The sequence below is a fragment of the Mus musculus genome, chromosome 19 (assembly GCF_000001635.26).
Source record: "Mus musculus strain C57BL/6J chromosome 19, GRCm38.p6 C57BL/6J".
NCBI lineage: Eukaryota > Metazoa > Chordata > Mammalia > Rodentia > Muridae > Mus > Mus musculus.
The window spans coordinates 40,640,104-40,662,322 of record NC_000085.6 but is presented as its reverse complement, the minus strand read 5'-3'; the positions used below and the strand labels follow the sequence as shown (position 1 = coordinate 40,662,322).

General features: G+C 42.9%; 1 protein-coding gene across 6 annotated transcripts in view; it reads right to left on the bottom strand.

Moving 5' to 3' along the window:
• The window catches only part of Entpd1 (ectonucleoside triphosphate diphosphohydrolase 1), a 129,237-nt gene that overhangs the window by 79,280 nt on the left and 27,738 nt on the right, over positions 1-22,219 (bottom strand). The window contains exon 1 of one of the 6 annotated variants that reach the window (XM_006526619.4): positions 2,423-2,557. The exons of 1 other annotated variant lie outside the window; for it this stretch is intronic. Coding sequence is in view for 1 of the 5 variants with exons in the window: in NM_009848.4 (NP_033978.1) it covers positions 2,423-2,438 (16 nt within the window). In the remaining 4 variants the exon portion in view is untranslated. Of the gene's footprint in view, positions 1-1,459; positions 1,868-1,995; positions 2,165-2,422; positions 2,558-22,219 lie in introns of those variants that run through there. 4 more of the 6 variants (NM_009848.4, XM_006526620.4, XM_006526618.4 and 1 more) reach the window with 4 other exon arrangements.

Below are 22,219 nucleotides of genomic sequence, written 5' to 3'. Positions count from 1 at the left end.
AGTGAGGGAAGCTCTACGACTAATTCAAAGGCTCCTTGTAAGCCCTCCGACTCTTGAATGAACATCAACTACAATAATAACCGATCTTTAGACACTGTTTGAGTGCCCACTAAGGAGCTCAAGGTTCTTGTGGCTGACAGGAACTTTCTGGACTTGGGCAAAGGCCTAAGAAGCACCCTTTAGACAGAGCACAGCATCGCCTCTGAGATAGTGTCAACCTCAAGGACTTATCCTTGTGGCTTAGGAGCTGATTCATCATAAGGACATCAGAGAACATTACAGACCTTATGTGGTGAAAACTGCTAGTCCAACTCGGGGCCACGGACTTGTCTTGTGGCTTTTACTGAATCAATAACCTAGCTCAGTATTCTTCCCCAGTGACTTCCGAAGCTGGTTCGTGAGTACCCAGCCACCTTCTGCCCTCTGTCATGACAGAGGCCTCTTTCCCACCACTCTGCCTGCCTGGACAAAGTGGCTATTCTTTTTAAGACTTAAAAAAAAAAAAAAAAAGGTGCACTTGAGCACTTGATATCATACATCCAAAGTTGAATCCAAAAATTAGCATTGTGGGCTAAAAAGTGTCATAGAGTGAAGGAAAATGAGCGTGATGAACACCACTTTAAAACTGGTTGAGGTGGCCAAGGCAGGTCCTGAGCTAGGCCAAAGGATGGGAGAAGGCTTAACAGGGAGAGCAATATTCAAGAAAAATCTAGGAGTAAGAGCAGTAGTCTGTATTTATTGAGCACACAGTCTACATTAGTTACAGGTATTATTCTCTCCATTTCACAGGTGAGAAAGCTGAGGCTCACAGAAAAAAAAAACAGAAAGAAAGAAAGAGAGAGAGAGAGAGAGAGAGAGATGGAGCTGAACTCAAACAGAGGTGGGCTGACTCCAGGATAAAGAAGAAAAAAAGGTGAGCTAGGCCTCCAAGATGGAGGAAAGTGCCTTGCTGCTGACTGAGCAGGAGGAAAGACCAGGTCCCTGGGGAACTGAAAGTAGCTTGGTGAGTACTAGCTGGGGGGTGGGGACACATGTTCAGAAGAGAAACCAGAAGTAGAAGAACTCTAGTTAGATGTAAGACTTTTTGACACCTAGACAGACGTTTGATTCATAGGCTCTAACCCCTCCAAGCCTCAGACCCTCTCTTTCGTAAAAGACCATACAGAATAACAATGTCTGCCTCTCTCCCAGAAGGAATGACCATTAACACCAACTGAGATTGGTGGTGTAGACTTCACGAAAAAATACAAGTTCCTGCATAGACTAGATTTCATCTCCTCCCCACGAGCTTCAGAGACCCACAAGTCTAGCATCCAGTGGTCCAAGCTTCCGTCTTCCTAAGTAGCCTTGCCTGCGTCTACAGTTGCCACTTCCTAATTACAGGATCCCAAGGTGAGTTCTGCTCTTAGTTCCAGCACTGAATCCTCCAGGAAGTGGAGGTGATAGGGACAACACTTACCTTATATGGCTGATGAGAGGGAAGCTGAGCGGCACGTATGGGGAAAGGAGCACAGGTCCCAGCACACAGTAAATAAAACCTTAGGAAGCCCACACAGCTTTGGTCTGCTCTACGTGGGAAGAAATCTGTTTGCTAGTTCTCTAGTCCCTCTGCATCCTACGTGATAGAAATCTGTGAGCCTGTGAGAAGCTGGCGGTGCGATGAAGTAGGTTCGCGACCCTACATTCCCCCTTTGTTCCTGGCTCCCAAGGACTGGCAAGCAGCTAGCTCTCGGTCCTGGCAGAAAATGCCCAAAAGAGGTAAAAGGCAGAGACTGCACACCATTTGTGCAAACCAGTCTGCCCTTGCAGTTTCGTAGGCAAAAATCTAACATGGTCAGTTCGATCTGACCTGCTCTTTTAAGAGAACTCTTCCTTTCTTCCCTCCACCCCTTTCTCCCTCTCAGGGACAAGCACACTCCCCCACACAGCTTACAGCATTTTTACAACACGCACTCTGGGGTCCTGTTGTGACAGCCTCTTGCCACATTAACTTGCCTGTCCAACTCCCAGCAGAGAAGGAGCGAGAGTCTTTGCTAATGTCCCAGCAGGAAATTCGAACAAAACAAATCTACACGCAGAACCCAACATCTGCAAGCCAGGGACCCAAACCGACACTAGATGACTCCAGACCGTAGATGAAGCAGCTGCCTCTTTAGGTACAGAGGACTGGAAAAACAGTCACTTGCCGCTTAAAAAAACCACATCTGCATACCAATTAATTATGAATATTCATCGACTTCAGCCTACTCCAGGGCACTACAACCCTGAGCTCTGTCTGTTTCCCAAAGCTTTTTCTGCCTCGCTCAGGAGACAGGGAGAGTTCATTCAGGCTCTTTGCCTTTGGTTCTTTCAAGTACTCTCTTTGGGTCTGGGCTTTTTTTTTCCCCCTGAAGGGTTTGGATCAAATCAGTTCTGGTCTTACCCTTTATATCTTCCATAAGGGGCAGCTTTTTGTTTCCTTCCTCTTCCCTCGTCTGTCTTGGGTGTTTTTTGTTTTTGCTGTCTCTGCTTGCTGTGGTGGCTTTCTGCGAGAGAGGTACTCACGGTTCAGAGATATAACAGACCCTAGGGCTTGTGGGAGGGGCTAAATTAGCCAGCCCGGTTTCGGAAGGAACCTCAAGCCCGATGTCTTTTTCATTGACTAGAAATACAGATTGGGAGAGGAGCCGGCCAGCTCATTTCCCCTAGTTACTCGAAAGCTCACCGGGTTGTAATTTCTTTTTTCTAGGCTTGACGTAGTATGTGTTCAAAACTCACTCTCTCCTTCCCCTTCCTTCCTCTTTTCCTCCGTTATAGATCTCTCACCCCCTCTGTTACAGAAAATCTACTTTTATCCCTTGAAAAAGACATTTCTACTACTACCAAAAAAAAAAAAAAAAAAAAAAAAGAAGAAAAGAAAAGAAAAGAGAAAGAAAAAAGAGGAAAAAGCTCCAAGCCTTGCAACTATAATGTTGGTAGCCTTGAGACTCAACACCTGTGAGAGGAAGAGCTGCTCTTCCTACCACATAGAGCTGACCCCTTCCCAGTCCCTGATGAGCAATCACTCCTCAGTCTCATTGGAGAAGAATGCAGGCACTGGGGGAAGCTGCAGGCAAAGCCACACAGTTGTCCGGAAAGCCTTATGGGACCACTGAGCAAATTGCTCACTGGGTACCTCTTGCCAGCTGTGAAATGACAAACGTCATCCACTTTTCTCCAGCTTTGACTTCCTACCTCCAAAGCCCTAGGTACAGGGGTAGCCACGCCCAGGCTTCCGTAAGGTGACCCAAATGCAGGTGAAGTGTGAACTTGTTTTGAAATGAAGAGGTCTGAAGTGTGGGCTGGCCCTCAGGGAGGACGGTGTAAGTCCTCAGATCCCAAAGCCACTTGGACAGCTTCTCCTTAAAAAGCTGCTTGTAATCTTAGTTGTGAGGTTTGAAAGAGACCTGCGGAGTCCCATCAACCCAAGATGACAGCAAGAAAAACGAAGCCACCTGCCCCTATTTGCATGCTACAAGGCATGGAGACGACCCCTCCTGTTTACCACCTCACTTCCAACGACAGATTCTTCCACAGTGCTCACACACAGTACTCAGTAAACCCCAAGTGAGTTCATGAATGAACAGCCAGCCACATTGCCCGACTATAGATCCAGCCTTCTGATTCCTAGTTCATGGAGGTTTTGTCGTTATTTGTTTGTTTGTTTTTCTGTATTTCCTTTATAGCAGAGAATTCGTGTCTGGAGCTAATTTTACCGTTAGACATAGTTCTTCCCCAAATCATTTATTTAGTGACCACTTAAGGTTGCTTTGAAGGAAATGTGTTCTCTGCTACACTTTCGTGTATTTGTAAAGGGGCGGGGCTCAGTTTTCAGTTTAGATGTCTGCTCCCTTGCACAATGCAGTGCCTGCCACACAGAACGTGCTCAGTGAATTCTGGATACTTTGATAAATCAGAACTATATAGCAAGACTTTCTGTATCTTACTTAATGGTGCATAACTATAGGAGTTTGCATTTAGAAGAATAATTAATCACACTAAATGAAAACTCTAATAAATGCCTTCTCTAGAACCAGTTTAAACTGCATTTCTAATCATGAATATTGGTTTGATATTGTCCTATGATAATAACATTGTTTTAAGTGACATAATGAGATATTTGCAAATATCAGCAATCTTTGTGGCTTTGTGACTGCATGTGTGCTCTATAAAAAATATGAAGTTCAGGCCTGGAGAGATGGCTCAGTGCTTGTGGAGCCTGGTAGCCTGAATCCAATCTTCAGAATCCTTGGTAGATGGAAGGAGAGGACAGACTCCCACCAGCTGTCCTGTGACCTCGATACATGCTCCCCAAATACACATACCCTTCTCCCACCCTCCCACACATAATTTGTTTTTAAAAACTGAAGGTCATCTGAATTGAATACATAGTAATAGAAGCAGCCTTTCATAACAAACTAACTCATCCTACACAAATCTCCTGACAGGAGTTAATGGTTCTGATGGTGGAGTGCTGTGTGCTGTTTAATCCTATTGCTCTGTATGCACAGCTCCTTGGTATCAGAAAAGCATTATAGTTGAGCACGTCTTATCTCCCAGTCACATGACAATAGTTTACATAAGAGGTGGCAAGGATACAAGAGCCTGTTTAAAGGTCTGAAAATTGCTTTAAATTTCAATTTTATTTCTGGACCAAAAAAGTCCATTATTATAATTGTATTGTTGCCTTTTTCCAATAGAAAGTAAGAAAGTTACTCAAGAAAGTTGCTAGAGCTAAATATACCTGTCCTTCTTTTACCGATGAAATGTATTTTTAACGTAAGTTCCTTAGAAAAAAAAACCGTTTCATTTTTCCTACACCTTCAATCTCCTACATTATGTCAGTTCCTCCCTTAGCATCTAAAGTAGTTAAGTTTCTCTGCTGGAAGATAAATCCTGGTACAAAGCAAGCACAGAGGATTCAGTTCTGCAAGACGAGAATGTTCTGGAGAATGCTCAATAATGCAAATGTCCTCAACAAGGCTGAACGATAGCCGAAGATGGTTAATACTGTCAACTCTATGCTGTCTACATTTTTCCCACAATTTTGGTTGGTTCTGTTTTTTGTTTTTATTTCTATTTTAAAAAAGAAAAAAAACCAAATACGCCACCAGCCTGTGCCTCTTGTCTTTCTCACAGATCATGACTTTGCCTTCCCTGAGTCTCTCGTAATTGACACATTCTTGTGAACCAAGGCTCCTGGAAGGAGGCTATGTCTCCAAAGACTGCTTGACCTGTAGAAACTGCAAGCTGGAATGTAACAGGTCCAGAGGCTAACTACATTAGTGTGAGCTAGCTTTTAGCTTCCTGAAGAGCCATCCCTTGCCCGCCTGTGTGTCAGAACTAACTACCTGTGAGGAACAGATTAAAAACCTTTTGAAATCTATCAATTTAGCAGACACTAACTTCTACCAACCCTAAAACTAAGAATGTCATCAAATAGCATTTGGGGCCTACAGAAAGGCCTCCCTCCTTGCTCTAACCACTTCTCTCATGTCATCACCAATGTATTTTAAACTTGTCTTGACTTAGGACTTTTGTTTTGCTCTGTAAAACTATAACTGCCCACATCTTACTGGTGACCAAATATTACTGTTCTATTCCTTGCCATTCTCAAATCTGCCTCCTCTCCATTTCTGCAACCTCTGCCATTGTGCTTGCCTCTCATCTTTGCCTGAACAACTGCAACATGGTGTCCCAGTATCCCAGGTCAGGGAGAAAAGAAGTTAGAAGCCTTTTAATGTGTAAGTAAATACAATTCATGTTCAGTTACCCTGCTTGAAAAGGATGTCTGTTCTCTCTGAACCTCCTTAAAATAACGAGTCCAAGAACCCATGCAAATGGTTTGGGCAACATGACCATAAGTCACAGTTTCAGCAGCTGTCTGTTTCGGGGACAGGATCGGGAGAGTGTCACAACCCGCCATGTACAGTGCCCAGAATCAGTTTCAACCAAGTACTTGTGGTGACTGTAAACTGCCCACAAGTCTCTAAAGCCCAGCTAGAGGGTGCCTTCATCCAAGAATGCAATCCGGATCATCTCTGTGTGCTGGGTGCTTTGGAGTTGCCCCTCCAAGATACCCTCCCTGCTTCCACATGCTGTCTGCATCAAAAGGTTGGTTCCTTAGCTCCTCTGACCTCCTGGACTACCTGATGTTAGCTGTGCTTCTTGCTTAAGATTTCTGCCTCTCTCAAAGCTCCTGGTGTGGGGAGCGGGTGTGGCGGCAGTCCCAAAGGCGCCAGGGACTGCAGCTAAGTCATATGACTTGCACCTGACTTCCTCATATAAGACACAAACATCTTGAGTGCTGCGCAGGTGTACCAGGATACAGGTGAATCCAGTTTGATGGAGATTTGCCCCTGCTGCCCTGATTAGCTGAAGCTGCATGCCTGGTGAGGTGGCGTGGCCTGCTGTGCGTGGATGGGAACTGAGAGTATAAGAGAGTGAGAGGCCCAGGGTTCAAGAGAGATATAAAAACAAGGGAGATATAAACAGGGGAGATATAAAAACAAGGGAGATATAAACAGGGGAGATATAAAAACAGGGGAGATATAAAAACAAGGGAGATATAAAAACAAGGGAGATATAAAAACAAGGGAGATATAAACAAGGGAGATATAAACAAGGGAGATATATGGAGAAAGAAGAAACAGGACTGAATAAATGTGTGCAGAAGGATCCTGTAGCAGCGTCGTTCTTCCTGGCCAGTTGAACGCGCGCAAGATCCTGGCTTTATTTAACCTGTTCCCTCCAAGACTTAGTAACTGTTCCTTTCCTTGATCCTGTGGCCCTACAACTGGTTGTGTCCACCTCCTTCTCTGTTCCAGCTTAATGACATGTGACTTTCATTTATTTTAAGATAGTCATATTTCATCTAAACTTTACTTAATGTATATCATCTGCTTCACTTTAGGCACAGGCTAATACAGTCTATACAACATCTCACCCCTATAAAACTCTGTTCAACAGCATGCCCGAGTAAGTGAGTAAGGCTACTGTTTTTCCAATGGCCAATCCCTTCTATGCAGTAATAATGATGATTAAATAAATAAAATGTATCGCATGAATTTTAGATCCCTATTAACTCATTTATCATCCTAATAACCTAGTGATTTAACCTTATTAGTATTTTCACTTTATAGACTATGAGCCAGGACCTCACAAAGATTACCTACCTTTAAAAAAACAAACTTACTTCATGTATGTGAGTACATATGTGAGTTGCTGTCTTCAGAACACCAGAAGAGGGCATCGGACCCCATTACAGATGGTTGTGAGCCACCACGTGACTGCTGGGAATTGAACTCAGGACCTCTAGAAGAACAGTCAGTTCTCCTAACCACTGAGCCACCTCTCTAGCCCCAAGATTAAGTACCCTGATGAAGCTAGTATGTGGTAGAGCTGGTATTTGAACCTAGGTAAATAGGAGTTCGGGACCTTTGTGTTTCCTATAATGCCACATGCTTCAGCCTTGTTCCCTGGCCACCTTTCATTAGTACCCACAGGTCTGGGGCTGTCAATCTTATTTCCGTTATTCTCCACACCACCGCACAGATGGCCTTTCTGCAATGTGTATCTTGATAATGTTATTCCTGCGTTTAAGGATCCTCGTGCCTTTATAATCTATAGGTAAAATTCCCATTCTTCTATGCGATAGCTCTGGGCCTGCTCTACCTCTGTCTCCTTGCTTTCTGCCACAGGGGCAGAAACAAAAACACCGTGCTCACCCTATCAAATGCTACCATGGTACCATGCTGCTTTATAATCTCATTTGTATCTCAGCCCATAAACTTTAGAGTCATTTTTCAATCTCCTTTCTTCACGCTGCACGTCTAATCCTTCAGCCAGTGCTGTGGTTTCCTCCTTCAAGACATATCCAGAACCTGATCTCATTGCCTCTTCAGCTGCTGTACTTATCCAGAGCATACCAGTTGTCAGCTGAATCGTAATAGCCTCTTCATCAGTCTCCTGCTTTCTGCTTAGTCAGTGAAGTCTCTGACAAAGCATCAACAATACCAACATAAAACAAAGGATTCTATCACTCCCTTGCTGGAAATTCTGCCATGGTTCCACCTCATGATAAGAAGAACAAAACTCCCACCAGGTCCCTCGTGGCCTTTGCTCCATTTCTGTTGTTCTAATTTACTGTATTCTGGCTCCTTCTGGTCCAGCCTCAGGGATGTGCTCTGCTCTTCCTCTTGTCTTGAATGCTATCTTCACAAATATCCATGGGCTCCTTCCTGCATGCCTGCATGTTCTCACGGAAGTACTGCCTTCTATTTGCTGATGTGGGAGAACCACAACTCTCATCCCAGAGGGAACAAGAGATAGTTTATTTCTTGAGCCATTTTAGTGACCATGGTTCAGGAACACAGATTTAGGTTGCCCCAAATTCCATCCTCCAGCATAAAAGTAATATTATGACGTTTATAGTTCTACGGAACAAAGAAAGTCATAAGTCAAGACAAGTTTAAAATACATTTGTGGGTACATCAGAGAGATAGATACAGCAAGATGGGGGAGCCTTTTCTATAGGCTCAAGATGCTATCTAATGGCATTCTTAGCTTTTGGGTTGGTGGAAGCTAGTGTCTGCTAAGTTAATGGATTCAAAGGGTTTATTTTAATCTATTTGTCACTGGTTGTTAGTTCTGACACACAGTGGGTGAGGACTGGCTATCGAGAGAGCTAAAGCTAGCCCAGGATAAGGTAACTAGCTCTGGGCCCATATCATCCCAACAGCTCTGCTTCATTGTAGTTTAAAGTCAATCAGCCTTTGTAGATGCAGCCTCTTTAAAGATTCCTCCTTTGTAGCTCCTAAGACCAAGACAGTGATCTTCACTATTATTCCCCACTAAAATAAACCAGACTCCTTGGGAAAATAGCTGAGCCCAAGCCTAAGGAAGGACGCAGATGAGAACGTGAGTCTGAAGCATTTCGTTACACCAGAAAGCAGGGCTGGCATCCAAAACTGCTAGGATCACACCAGAATCACTTGGGGCCAATCCCAAGTAGATACCATTAGTCAAAATAGGAAAAGTTGAAGCAACAATTGAGATTGTAACCACACCGGATTGGAACTCATCAGATACGCAATATGGCCAATGTTTATAATAGGGGAATATCAACACTCCAGCCTCTTTGTTGCATAAACTGTACCAGATGACCAAATGGCTCATGAGAAAAGTCCTCTTTCAAGGCTTACAGACAAGAAAGGATTACCACTGGCAGCCTCTGTCGCTGCTTTGCTGACAACCAATAAAGCCATGTGTTTAAGTAATAATCATTGATAGCTGTTTACATCACAAAAGGAGGCCGACATTCAGGACAGTACCTTCTGTTGAAAGACTAGAACACACTGTCTAAAGTTGTTTTGTAAAAGAAGAGAGAGGGAAGTAAGGGGAAAGAAAGGAGAAAGGAGGATGAGTTTCTAGAGCTACCATTTCAAAGGAAACGCATGGCACCGCCCAACAGAATACATTAAGACACTATAGAGAGCTAGTTGTGATGGCACACCACTGTAATTCCAGCATTCGAGAGGCTGAGTCGGATAATCTGAAGTTCAAATCCAGCCTAGAATATACAGCACGACTCTATCAAAAAAAAAAAAAATCAGGAGAATCGGATATTTGAACACTGATTGACCATATTTTGTAATATCGTATTTTTTCATTTTTAAATATGATACTGTTATGGCTACACTCTTTAAGTAAGTCTATCTTTTGGAGATACGTGGTGGATGCAAACAGATAAGTTGATGATTAAAACAGAATGAAGTACTATTTTTTCTATAATTTAAATGCTTGAAATTTTCTGCAATGAAAGGTTTAGAACGTGATTCTAGATAATGAGTGGGGACTGGTTTGATAATATGCCTGGCTACAAGGTGCAACTGAGAGAGAGTTTAATAATTTAGCTCAGAGTTTACTGAGTCTTATCCATATGCTACAGTAGCTTAGGGTCAAGAAGTGGTAATGTTCAACTATGGCAAGGGTCAGTTCTTTAAAAATATATATATATATGTAGTCTGGCAAGATGATCAGCACAAAACAACCTGAGCCTTGCATGGTGTCTCAGGCCTTTTATCTCAGCACTCAAGAGACAGAGGCAGCTAGATGTCTGTGAGTTCAAGTCCAGCCTGGTCTACACAGAACTCCAGAATAGCGTGGAGAGACCATATCTCACAAAAACAACAGCAGAACGGGCCAAGCATGTCACTGTACAATGGTCAGAGGAAGGAATCATTTGTAAGAAAGATAAAAGTGACTGGGAAATAAGCGAAACAAAGCTAAGAATCATCCATGTAAGCAAGAGCAGCAGACTCACTGTGCAATTTTTAGCACGAAACCGACACACAACATCACATCTCCTTTTCTTTTGATGAGGAACTTAACATTAGGTACAGAAGTCAGGAAGGTACACTCCATCCAAGTGCGGCAGGCACAGTGCGGCCTGACAGTTTAAGGCACTCTCCACATACCCAATTGCCATCCACTGGGCAGGAGTCACATTTCATCGAACTGAGTGTGGATGCAGTTTCTGAATCCCGGGGGCAGGGGGATGGGAGGCCGCCGATTGAATTGAGTGGACAATGAGCATTCTGGTCTCCATATTGTTTCTAAGGCTCCATTAAAACAGTAGTCCTTTGATAAAACTCATGAAAAGAGGTACTCGGGTTTTATGTATCATAAAATAAATGCCCAGGGTAGCTATTGTACAAATGGCTTACTCTGTCAGTTCCAAGAATGCCTGTATTTATCCATTCAGTCTTTGTTCTGTGTTAATATACTGAAACACTCTGCAATATTCCAGTGTCCAAAATGTTGTGTGCCTTTGCTATTTTTTAAACAGAAAGCTTTGCTTTAAAACCTACTTCAGAGGCTCATGGAGTACAGGTCCGGGAGGCGATAAATGAAGAAGGTGAGACTCCAAAAGACACCCTGGCGCACAGCTCACACTCAGGAAACAGAGGTCCTTGGCCTTTGCCTGTGCTCTAAATGTGTGTGTAAAAAAAAAAAAAAAAAAAAAAAAGGTTTGTTTGTCGTGTGTCTCTTGCCCCACTTACGTGGTTTGTGTATTTTTTCCAGAAGTAACACAAGGGTTTCTGGGGTGACTGGGAACAGATGTCTCTTCGTTTATATAGGACACCAGGTCTCTCCACTCCCCTTATCCGAATTTAAAGTGATCCTAAGGATTCAGTCAGCACTCCTAGGGCTGGGGCCCCATTACAAGAGGGAGTGAAACGGAGAAGAGGATGGGCTGGCAAGCTTCTGTTCCCGTGATAATAAGCTCATGCCACAGTAATCAGGGAGGAATCCCGAAACTCTGAGCTAGGAAATGCCTTTAGATGCTGCAGAAGAGCCAGTTCCTCCAAAGGGAAACTGTGTGACCCAAGGATGGCCTCATACTAAGACCAGCCTGGAGCACTTAGCATAATAGCTGTGCTGTCTTTAGGGTCAACTGTGTTCAGTTCCAAAGAAAGCACTCATTGCAACTCAACCAAGACCAGGCTCCAGAACTTCTGAAAATATCTAAAGTTTAAAACTTTAAGCTAGTGAATTCCTATCAAGACAGCAAACACATCAGTGGTAGCCTGAGACTCTTGGGGGTGGGGGTGGAAGAAAGATGATTTAACTAGGTGAGTGGGTCAGAATTTGTGTGTATGGGCCTTCTTGCTTTGGTAGGACTGGGAATTGAGTGTGGGGTACAACGGAAGACTTTTAGTACCACAAAACTATTCCATATGATACTGTAATGGTATCTGCATAACAATATATGTTTATCAAAACCTAGAAAGCCTTAATACACAAAAAATGAATATTATACACACACACACACACATTGTTCAACAGGCCAAGAGATCCCAAAATAAAATGTAGATCGTGGGAAAAGTATGGGAACAGCCTCACTGAATGGTGGGAAAGAAAGGAGCCCTGGCTTCTGTCAGCCTGGGGCTGAGTGACAGCCTTAGGTGAGAGGCAGAAGGAAGTACACAGAAGCACATTTCTCCACAACCACGGCTCACTCTACTGGAATCAAACAGGAAGTGGATGCTGGGCACAGGAAGCAGATCTCTCACTGTTGATTCTGCAGCCTTCGAGTGTTTTCAACAAGGAGAATCCACCCAAATGATACTCGAGGAAGAAGACTGGAATCGGAGTCAGTGTAAGTTCATGTTAGCAGAATAGAAACAGATGTGAATAAAGACAGCAACATTTGCCACTGCTCATAAAGGCTACAATGAAAATACATACATATTTCTTTGCACCATCAGCTGAAAGCATCAGCAAAGATGTCTGAAGAGCAACAATGCTTACCCACAGAGCCTCACCTCAAAAGCCATTCTCCAATAACACAGGGCCAAAAGTATTCTGAGAAATAGCTGGGTCTAGGACTGATACAGACAGTGTACATGGTGAGTCTAAAGTATCTTAGAGTGCCACAAAGTGGGGGTTGGTTTTGAAATGTATTTCTTTTTATTTTATGTGTGTGGATGCTTTGGTTACTTGTGACTATGCCGAGGTCAGGAAAGGGTTACAGCCCATGTGAGCCGCTATGTGGGTGCTGGGAATCGAACCTGGAGCAGCCATGCTTCTTAACTGTCTAGTTATGTCTCTAGTCCCAAAGAGATTTTTGAAAAGTGTTTTTTAAGACTTGCAAAGATAGGTACCTCGAAATGAAAACGGGGATCAGTCCGAAGAGCTCCCAATATGCCAGAAACAATCTGAACAGCAAAGCAGACTCTGTTATAGTCCAAACTGTAACGTGAGTATCCATGAGACTATTCTAATATATTTACTAAATAAGTGAATTATTAAATAAAGAAAGAAAGAAAGAAAGAAAGAAAGAAAGAAAGAAAGAAATAGGAGAAAACAAGTTTCTGCTTAAAAGAATTCAAAATCACCAGGCATGGTGATACATGCCTTTAATCCCAGCACTTGGGAGGCAGAGGCAGGCAAATTTCTGAGTTCAGGGCCAGCCTGGTCTACAGAGTGAGTTTCAGGACAGCCAGGACTATACAGAGAAACAATTCACAGAGGTACTGTGCTATCCGGGACACAAAGTAAAACCCCTCGTGTACTTTGTAACTTCTTTCCAAAGACTGCAGCACAAAGGAAAGTAAGCAGGAGTGTCAGCTGCCATGGTAACCAGCCCTGTTGACAGCACACCATCAGTATGATGTCCCAAACGTGGAACTTTATCTCCATGGTCTTCCTCCTCAACTCCAGGCTACTTACTCCAGGCTAACTGTGAGTAAGGCTTAGAACAACTATCCCAACTGGGGGCCGCTCCAAACATATCCTGACCAGGATTATTTCAGACTGTCAAAGTCATCAAAAATAAAGCCTGAGAACTCTTGGCAGCTATGGGGAATATGGAAATAAAAATATTTGGGAATTAAAAATATGTGACACCTAGACCAAAAAAAAAAAAAAAAAAAGCTAAAGGAATATGAATAAAAATCTTGTGTTGGGTTTTTTCTTATCTGTGTGATTAAAGAGCTCAGAGAAACAATCTAAGGAGAAGAGGTTCAGGGATCCTGAGTTTTCAGTCCATGGACCACCATTGATTCTGAACACTAACAAAGTGGAGGTGTGAGGCACAGCGTGAGAAGGAGCAGAGAGGTAAAAGGGACCTGGGGCCAGGTATAGCGTTCAGCCAGTGAGTCTACGAAGGATATTCCATGTTCAAATCACACAACAGAGTCGGACTTTAGCTGATAATGCTATCAGGGCCAGTGAGAGTAAGAAAGTGCTTCCTGTCAAGTCTGACGACCTGCGTTTGAGCCCTGAGATCCACATGGTAGAAGGAGAAAACTGACTCCTACAAGTTGTCCTCCGACCTCCACACATACACAAAGATGCATACACACACACACACACACTAAAAATCAGTTATAGGTGAGCACAGTAACACAAATATTTAATCCCAACACTTAAGAGGCAGAGGCAGTGGATCTTTGAGCTCAAGGCCAGTGTGGTGTATAGAGCGAGTTCCAGGATGTCCAGGGCAAAGCAGAGAAACCCTTTCTCAAACAAACAAACAAACAAACATCAATACTAGTAATTGACAGACATGCTATCCTAATGTAAGATGCTAACACCAGGGGAAACACAACATGCAGTATGTGAGAACTCTCTGTGCCATGCTGACTTTCCATAAATTAAAAATTATCCTAAAATTAAAAGTTTACTTACAAGTGCATTAAATTCAACATTGCATAAAAGCTCAAATGCAGCTTTTATGCTGAAGCCCCTCGCTGAAGCACATTTTTTTGTTGAAGTAACTGCTAAGTGACCACCGTTTTTGCAAAAGCGTCTGTTACACGTGATTTCTTGTTCAAACAGAACCCACTGTGTCCACATTCAGCAAACCAAAGCAAACTTCAGATGTGAGCCACAACCGGCAAGCCGCCCGTTACCCTCAATGTGATAGTACTATTCAAATCTTTCCATTCCATGACACACAATATTCCCTTTGGTCAGGGGAAGGAAAGATCTCTAAGTTGATTCTTCACTGGCTCAAAAAGTTTCCAAATGAGTGTCTCTGGGGAGATGTCAGAAACTTGCACTGGGGGAGAGCAGGAAGGAGATTGCTGGGCTAAGCCTTGAAGAAAAAAAAAAAAAAAAAAAGGAAGGAAAAGGCTTGGGCTTCCCCAGACAGGCTGAGTTATATGGGAACATTGCCAGAAAACTTAATGTTCTGAGAGGCAGGAAAGCCAGTGCCTTAATTTTACCACACTCACAAGCCCTAGGGTCCTGAGGATTGGTCTTTCCAAACAGACAGGATCTCAAAGGGCATAAGTCTCTGTCTTCTCACCATCCCTGGTCTGAGGAGGTAACAGAAAGTTCTGAAGAACACGAGGCCCCTGGTGTCACCCTGATGACCTCTGAGATGGGGTTCACACACCCAGCTCGTAAAGACAATAGCATCAGGTTGGCTACAGCAGGAAGCTCCCTTGTTACTGCTAAGGCCTCCACCTTTGCAGAGATCAACCAGGGGTGACATGGAGACAATGCCAAATTAAGGCTCCCTACTTCTCTCTATACTAGGGCAGCAGAGCAGGAGGTAATTGGGGGACAGAAAGACATAGTACAATTTTCTGACTTTTGAGACTCCGTTTACAGACTTGTGGATTCTCCACTTTGCCTGTGGGGTTACTCCAACTCATCCTTCAAGGTCTCATTCAAACCATAAATCTTTCAGATCTCCCAGCGTCCAATTCTAAGATGATAATTAGCTTCTCACAAGTGTTTCATAAGTAATATTTTCATACATAAAACTCAAATGTATTTTAAAGTTCTAGGACTTGAACACAAATTATTCTTCTATCTTCATTAAAGACTTCCCACATCCCATAGCCCCATGTCTACTGCTTTGTACATGTACTTAATGTTAGGTTAAGATTGACGGAGATGACATGGAAATAAGCAAAAGAAGATCCCTGTAGAGAGAGCTCCAGAGGTTAAAATCCCGTTTCCCAATTGGTTCTTGATTTGTCAATAAAGAAGGTCAGGGGCCAATTGCTAGGCTCAAGGTATAGGTGGGACTTCCAGGTCTGAGGAGGAAAAGGAGCCCAGAGAGAGGCTTTTCTGCCATGCTTTGGAGGAAGCAGGTCGCAGCAATTATGTAAGGCCTCGGGGAGAGTTAGGGCCTGCAGCCTCCACTACGGCAAGTGGCCAAACATGCTTGACAGGGGCTAATTGGAACCAGTCATTAAGTTTAGGGCGGGAAGGATAGAGTGAGATAATAAACTGCTAAGGTCATGCATTTCCAGGCAGGAGATATTTGCGCCCAGCAATTGTGTCTAGTGGGCAAGTTATAAAGTAAAAGAGCTGTCTGTGTGTCTTCTGTCCTCAGATTCAAGGGTCTCAGGTGGAAGTTGGTGTAGAGACGCCCCTGAGCAGAGGCAGGTAGAGAGAGGCTGGGTTGGGGCTTGTGGCAGCCCATCCCTGAGCTAAGCCAAGTGGAAAAAAAAGGGAGCTGGGAGGGGCTGGTAGTGCAGCAAATGCAGTAGAGTGTTTCTAAAACGACATGCTACAGATTCCCTCTGCAGAAGCAGACTGTCATTTAATCAGAGCAATGAAGGGCAGCTATCTCTTCATGAAAGTGGAGACTGTAGGCCATGATGCAGGGTGATGAGAGGGCAGAGAGAGAACTTTGGGGTTGGAGGATTCCATCTGCAGGTTTGTTTCCCTGAAGCCTCAATGTTGTAAATACCAATGGAGGTTGGTATGCTGATCTTTTTTATCAGGAGTTTCCCGGAGTTTCCTGGATGGTCCGCAGGTGTTATCAGCCAAATCAACTCTCCCTTCTGGAGTTTCTCAGCCCACCAACAAGATCTGTAGGTCATTAGCCCTTTACTTAATATCTGACTTTCATTGGCTATTGTGATCCCTCTGAAATTTGTAAAAGGCACAATTTATGGATTACAAATAACATTTATATTTAAGTAAGTATTTCAATACGTATTTACTTTAAATATAAATCAGAGTTTACTTTTCTGGCTATCCACTCAAACAGCCAGGAGGTTGTCATAGTTATCATGGTCTGCCTACCTGTGACAAGTCTCAGTTTAAGGTAAGAAGAAATGGGTTTGCTTCCTTCCTCTCACCAACAGGGTTATGCGTGTCCTTGTCCAATTTTGCCTGTTTTGACTCTGGCTTTCAACAACTCAGATCCCAGCTGACTGATGCTTCTGGCTTTAGTGGAGAGAAGCTGTGGTTTCAAAGCCTTTGGAAAATGACTCCTGGGCAGAGAAACACAGCGGACTCTGCCCTGTAGCCTTAGCTCAGCACTGGCTTTCTTCATGTCTGTTGGTCATGTATTTGCCTGTTGTCATACTAGTTTATACCTGACACCCTGACACTCCTCTTGGGAAAACACAGAATATATTCTTAACTGAATCCTTAGCAATTGGAAACCCAGGATGCCACAAGTAATGATGTAATGATTGGGTGGGGGGAGAGTTTAATTAGGATGGTATATTAACATGAATAGTGCTTGCTGGTTCTGTGAGCAGCCTGCCCTGATGAGTTTAGTACAAGTGTTCATTTACTCAACAGACGCTTCTGAACACCGACCATGTGCAGAGGACTTTTCTGAGCACGAGGATCTACTCTGACCTAGGGTCTCCTTCATTTTTCTCTTTCTTCCTCATTGCTTTACTCCAGAAGCCCCAGCCCCTGCCAATCACTTCCAGTAGGTTTTCCGTCTTAAGGGATGGAGATGGTGAAACTCGGCCTCCAGATCCCACAGCAAAGCAGGTTTGTAAGTCCAGCATTTCTCCTGCCAATGTGCCGACCTCTCATACGTACATGCCGATCCCAACGGTCCTCTTCACTGCATCGTTTTACCAAAGACCCACCTCCTAACACTACACACTGGACGGAGACTAGAAAAGACATGTGGCTAATAGGTCAAAATGTGCCATCAGGACAAGATTATCAAAATAAGATGGAGGAAGAAACACCAACATAGAGAAGAGAGTTAGAAACTCAGAGGGGATGCTGGGTGTGGTAGCCCATGCCTTCTTTGATCCCAGCACTTGGGACGCAGAAGCAGGCTAATCTCTGAGTTGGAGGCTAGTTTGGTCTACAAAATGAGTTTCAGAACAGCCAGGCCTGTTACACAGAGAAACATTGTCTTAAAAAAAAAAAAAACAACAACAACAACAACAACAAAGAAACTCAGAGGAGAGAAGTAACTGGGACTAGTAGGGTCATGTCTAAAAAACAGAACAGATTGCTTCCCTAACAGGAGCAAGGGCTGGGTTTTATCCCCAACACCACAAAAACAATAGATTAAAAAAATAATAAAATCCTTAAACAAAACAAAACTACTGCCATTGCTTCTTGTAACAAAACTCAAACCCAAATGTAAATGCAAAAGCAATTCTTTAAGATGAATTTAGGGTTCCCTACATCATCTAAACACTGAGAAAAAAATTAAAATTTAATAACGAAACTATCTTGAAAAATGACAAATTTTAAAATTTGTCTCCCACTTGCACCCGTGCAGCAACCCCTCAGTTTGCTCTTTGTGGCACTTACCTAATTTGAAAAGACGTACATATGAGATCACTGCTTAACATCTTATTCCTCTCCTAGATGTGCCCATGAGAGCTATGTTGATCATCACTAAATACCAAACCCTACAAAGAACCTGTTCATCATAACACAGTCAGTAAGCACTAGCTGAAAGGAAGCTACACCCTTGTTTCCAGTTCCTTCCTCAAGTCATTTTCAACATCTCCAGGCCCACTACTTTATCTTACTATTGTGAAGAGTGGCTTAGTTCAACTTCAAGTATACAAGAGGAGGATGTCTTTCATGTAGAACCACCACCTTTGGTAATTACTCAGGATATGTATATGAAGTGGCATAGCAAGAAATGCTTTTAGAGCTCCAAACACCAAAGGCATGGAATTACCTGAAATGATTGTGCTGGGGAGAGATGAGAGAACTGAGCTTTAGAATTTTTACACCTATCAGCCATTTCTCAAGAAGTAGGCACTTGTGACCCCTGTGTGCACAAGTAAAGAATGTTCTACCTTCCTGAAGCCTATTTGCTCACAACGTGATGGCCAAGTCTAGGCAGGCAAATGCTACCGGAAACCTATATGGAAACTGTGGCTATCTGAGGCGGTATGGGTGTAACACAAGTCTGTGATAGGGAGCCTTTTAATTAGTATAATATCCTTGCGATCTTTGTGTGTGTGGAAGTTTGAAGGAGAACATGCTTGAAGCCACACATGCCTACACAGTGAACTTTAAGAGCCACCCTGTCTTGAAAACAACAAACCAGGGGCTGGAGAGATGGCTCAGCAGTTAAGAGCAACTGACCGTTCTTCCAGAAGGTCCTGAGTTCAAATCCCAGCAACCACATGGTGGCTCATAACCATTCCATACCCTCTTTTGGTGAAGAGAGTGATACTGTACTCACATACATAAAATAAATATCAAAAAATGTAAAAACAACAATAAACCACCATGTATATTTGCACAATATGTATGAGTATGAGAAGAAAACAGGCAAGAATCCTCCTCTGAAGGTTCAATTGAGAATAAGAATGGCAAGGAAAGAGGAGTTTTCTTTACACCTATTTATTTATTTTTATTAAAATTTTCCAATAAAAATGTAAAAGAAAAGGTATTAAGTATACTGTTCTCAAGAAAATGACCTCTAAGCACACAAACTCGTCATAACTCAGTGATCCCCATGGTCTCAAAACTCATCCTTCAACACATAATGGGCAACCTTCCACATGAAAAAGCAAAGTTTAGTTTTTTACTGGATTTTCTTTGTAATCTTCCAACTATTTAAAAAGTTGTGAACTAAAGTTTCCTGGGAAGCCATGTGTATGCAAGCTGGTTAGCTGAAGCTTGGTAACTGGGAACAGATGGAAGTTCACAAATGGACAACCAAAGTTCTCTTCAACTGTCTTTAGTCTCCTCAGTACTTAGCCTTACTTCAACCCGGGTTTTTAAAACCCAGCCTCATGCAGCCCAGTTTTGCCTCAAACTCCCTAAACTCCTCCTGGATCCTCTTCTTCCACTTCCTGAGTGCCGGAATGTATACACAGCGCCATACCTGGCTTCTAACAGTCATTTAACATGCTCTGTTGTATCTGGCCTGACATTCTTTTGTCCATACAAAAAGGCAAAACAGTCGCTTTAAATGTAAATCAACAATGAGGTTCACTTAAGATTCATAACTGAAACAAAAAGGTTTAGAATTTAACCAAGTAAGTGGGTAATCTTTAATTCTGTTATAAATTTAGATTCCATGTTGATTTTTAAATCAATAGATTTCTATGTTACTTTGCCTTATTATTAAAGCTTTGCCTTATGACCAAAGCTTCAACTTAAAGGTTGTATCATTTTTTTAAAGATTTATTTATTTATATGAGTACACTGTAGCTGCCCTCAGACACAGTAGAAAAAGGTATTAGATCCCACTACAGATAGTTGTGAGCCACCATGTGGTTGCTGGGATTAGAACTCTGGAAGAGCAGTTAGTGCTCTTAACTACTGAGCCATCTCTCTAGCTCCAGGTTGTATCATCTTAACAGAGGAGTACGTCTCTTTATACCTACTTTTAGACATATGTTATATTGTATACTTTTATGATAGATTCCCCTAGATGACCTAATTCAAATTGACTCATGAGTAAGTAAGCACTCATGTAAAATTACTTAGATTCCTTTTAGATCATGGGTCTTAAATCAAACTGGTTAATTCAAGTTATGGTGTTTAACTAAGACAGACTCATGTGGTGTTTTGCTGAGGCAAGACCAGTGGGAAGACGAGTGATGTTTGGAGAGAGTATACATAGGACTCAATGGACAATAATAGTGTGCTTGCGTAGCTAGCCTTGCAATGCTTTGTTGGTCTTGAATCTTTGTCTTCACTGATCTTTGTTGAGAAAGGTACGGTAGAGAACTTCTCCTGGTGTCCCCTGGTTGTGGTCGCTCCCACTGCGAGGTGCTGATGGTTGGTGGATTCTGCTGGATTGGGCCACTGCTGCTGATTTGTGTCTGCTATCCTGACACTACTGAATTGGACTGCTGGTATCCTGACAAATGGAGATTGATTGTAATGGCCCCAGGGAACTACTTCTAAACTGGTTCACATCCCCTTGTCCTATTTACCATCTTTTCTCCTCTACCTTTGGATGGTGGGCTAGAAATGGGATCGAAGCATGTGAAAACCCTTATTAAAAGTAAGTTTTGGGGTCTGGAGAGATGGCTTAAGAGGTTAAGAGCACTGACTGTTCTTCCAAAGGTCCTGAGTTCAAATCCCAACAACCACATGGTGGTTAACCACCACCCGTAAAGAGATCTGACACTCTCTTCCCATGTGTCTGAAGACAGCTACAGTGTACTTATTTATAATAATTAATAAATCTTTGGGCCTAAGTGAGCGGGACCGAAGGGAGTGGGGTTGGCCGGAGCGAGCAGAGGTCCTAAATTCTATTCCCAACAGCCACATGAAGGCTCACAACCATCTGTACAGCTACAGTGTACTCAAATACATTAAATAAATAAATAAATCTTAAAAAAAAAACAATAAAGACAAGAACCACAAGGTTAATATACTTTTCTTCTATAAGTTGCCTTGATCACGTGGTTACTAGGAACCACTACTACCCTAGGGCTCACCAACTTCTGTTTCCTTCTCCCAGAAGTTCTGTTCTTTTATGACCTTCTACCTCATCCCTCCACAATTCATTGCTCTAAGGCACTTTGCAATTTCAGCAATAAGCCAGGGTCATGCTTGGAGCCCATAATGATCAACATCTTCTCAGAGTAGCCTGTGACTCATGCCTATGTCGTCCCTTTCTTCTCAACCCAACTTCCTTTCAATCCTCCCCAGTTTTCTATTGCTACCAGACCTGAAGTTCCACAAGGAAAGTCTAGTTTATTATTCTGTAATATCCTCTAAGATGCCTTAACCAGGAACTCTCAGCACTTCATTTGGGAGTTTGCATCCTTCTCAGAAGTCCCTCCACATCTTTATTAATTCATCAAAGTAGTTTCACTGAATGTAAATCTAGTCACAGCAGTACCACAGATAACAAATGAAGCAAAGATCAGGCAGCTTGGGGGAGAAGGGCTATGTTGTACTAAGAATAACGAGCTGTCATACAAGATATGCATTATAGACAAAGTAATCACTTTGTCTCCAAGAAGGTCACAGTTAGCCAGAGCAGTGTTGGAGTAATGTTTTTGTACACTGTGTGAAGATGAGTCTCTCTGTCTTTCCTTGCCTGCCTAAAGCACCTTCTGACTGGTTAAAATAAAAAGCCTGTGGCGTATAGCAAAAGGCAGGATAGTAATGTGGGACCTCCAAGAAAGAGAGGACTCTGGCCATGAGACTCAGGGAAAGTCCAACGTATAAAACTGAGAAGAGGTAACTGGCCACATGGCAGAACTTAGATTAGTACAAATGGGATATGAGCTAGTTGGAAACAAGTCTAGCTAAGTCCTAGCCATTCATTAATAAATATAAGCTTCCGTGTCAGTATTGGGGCACTTGGGTGGATATAGAAAAGGCCTAATTGGCTACAGAGCAGCTCTTCTCTAACAGCGGTCACCCTGAGGAAAACCCAGAGGCACTCCCTTAGTGCTTCCTCTGACGTCACGGTTGCAACTGCACTACAGTCATTGCTGCCCTGACTCATGTCACCTCTAAGCATTGG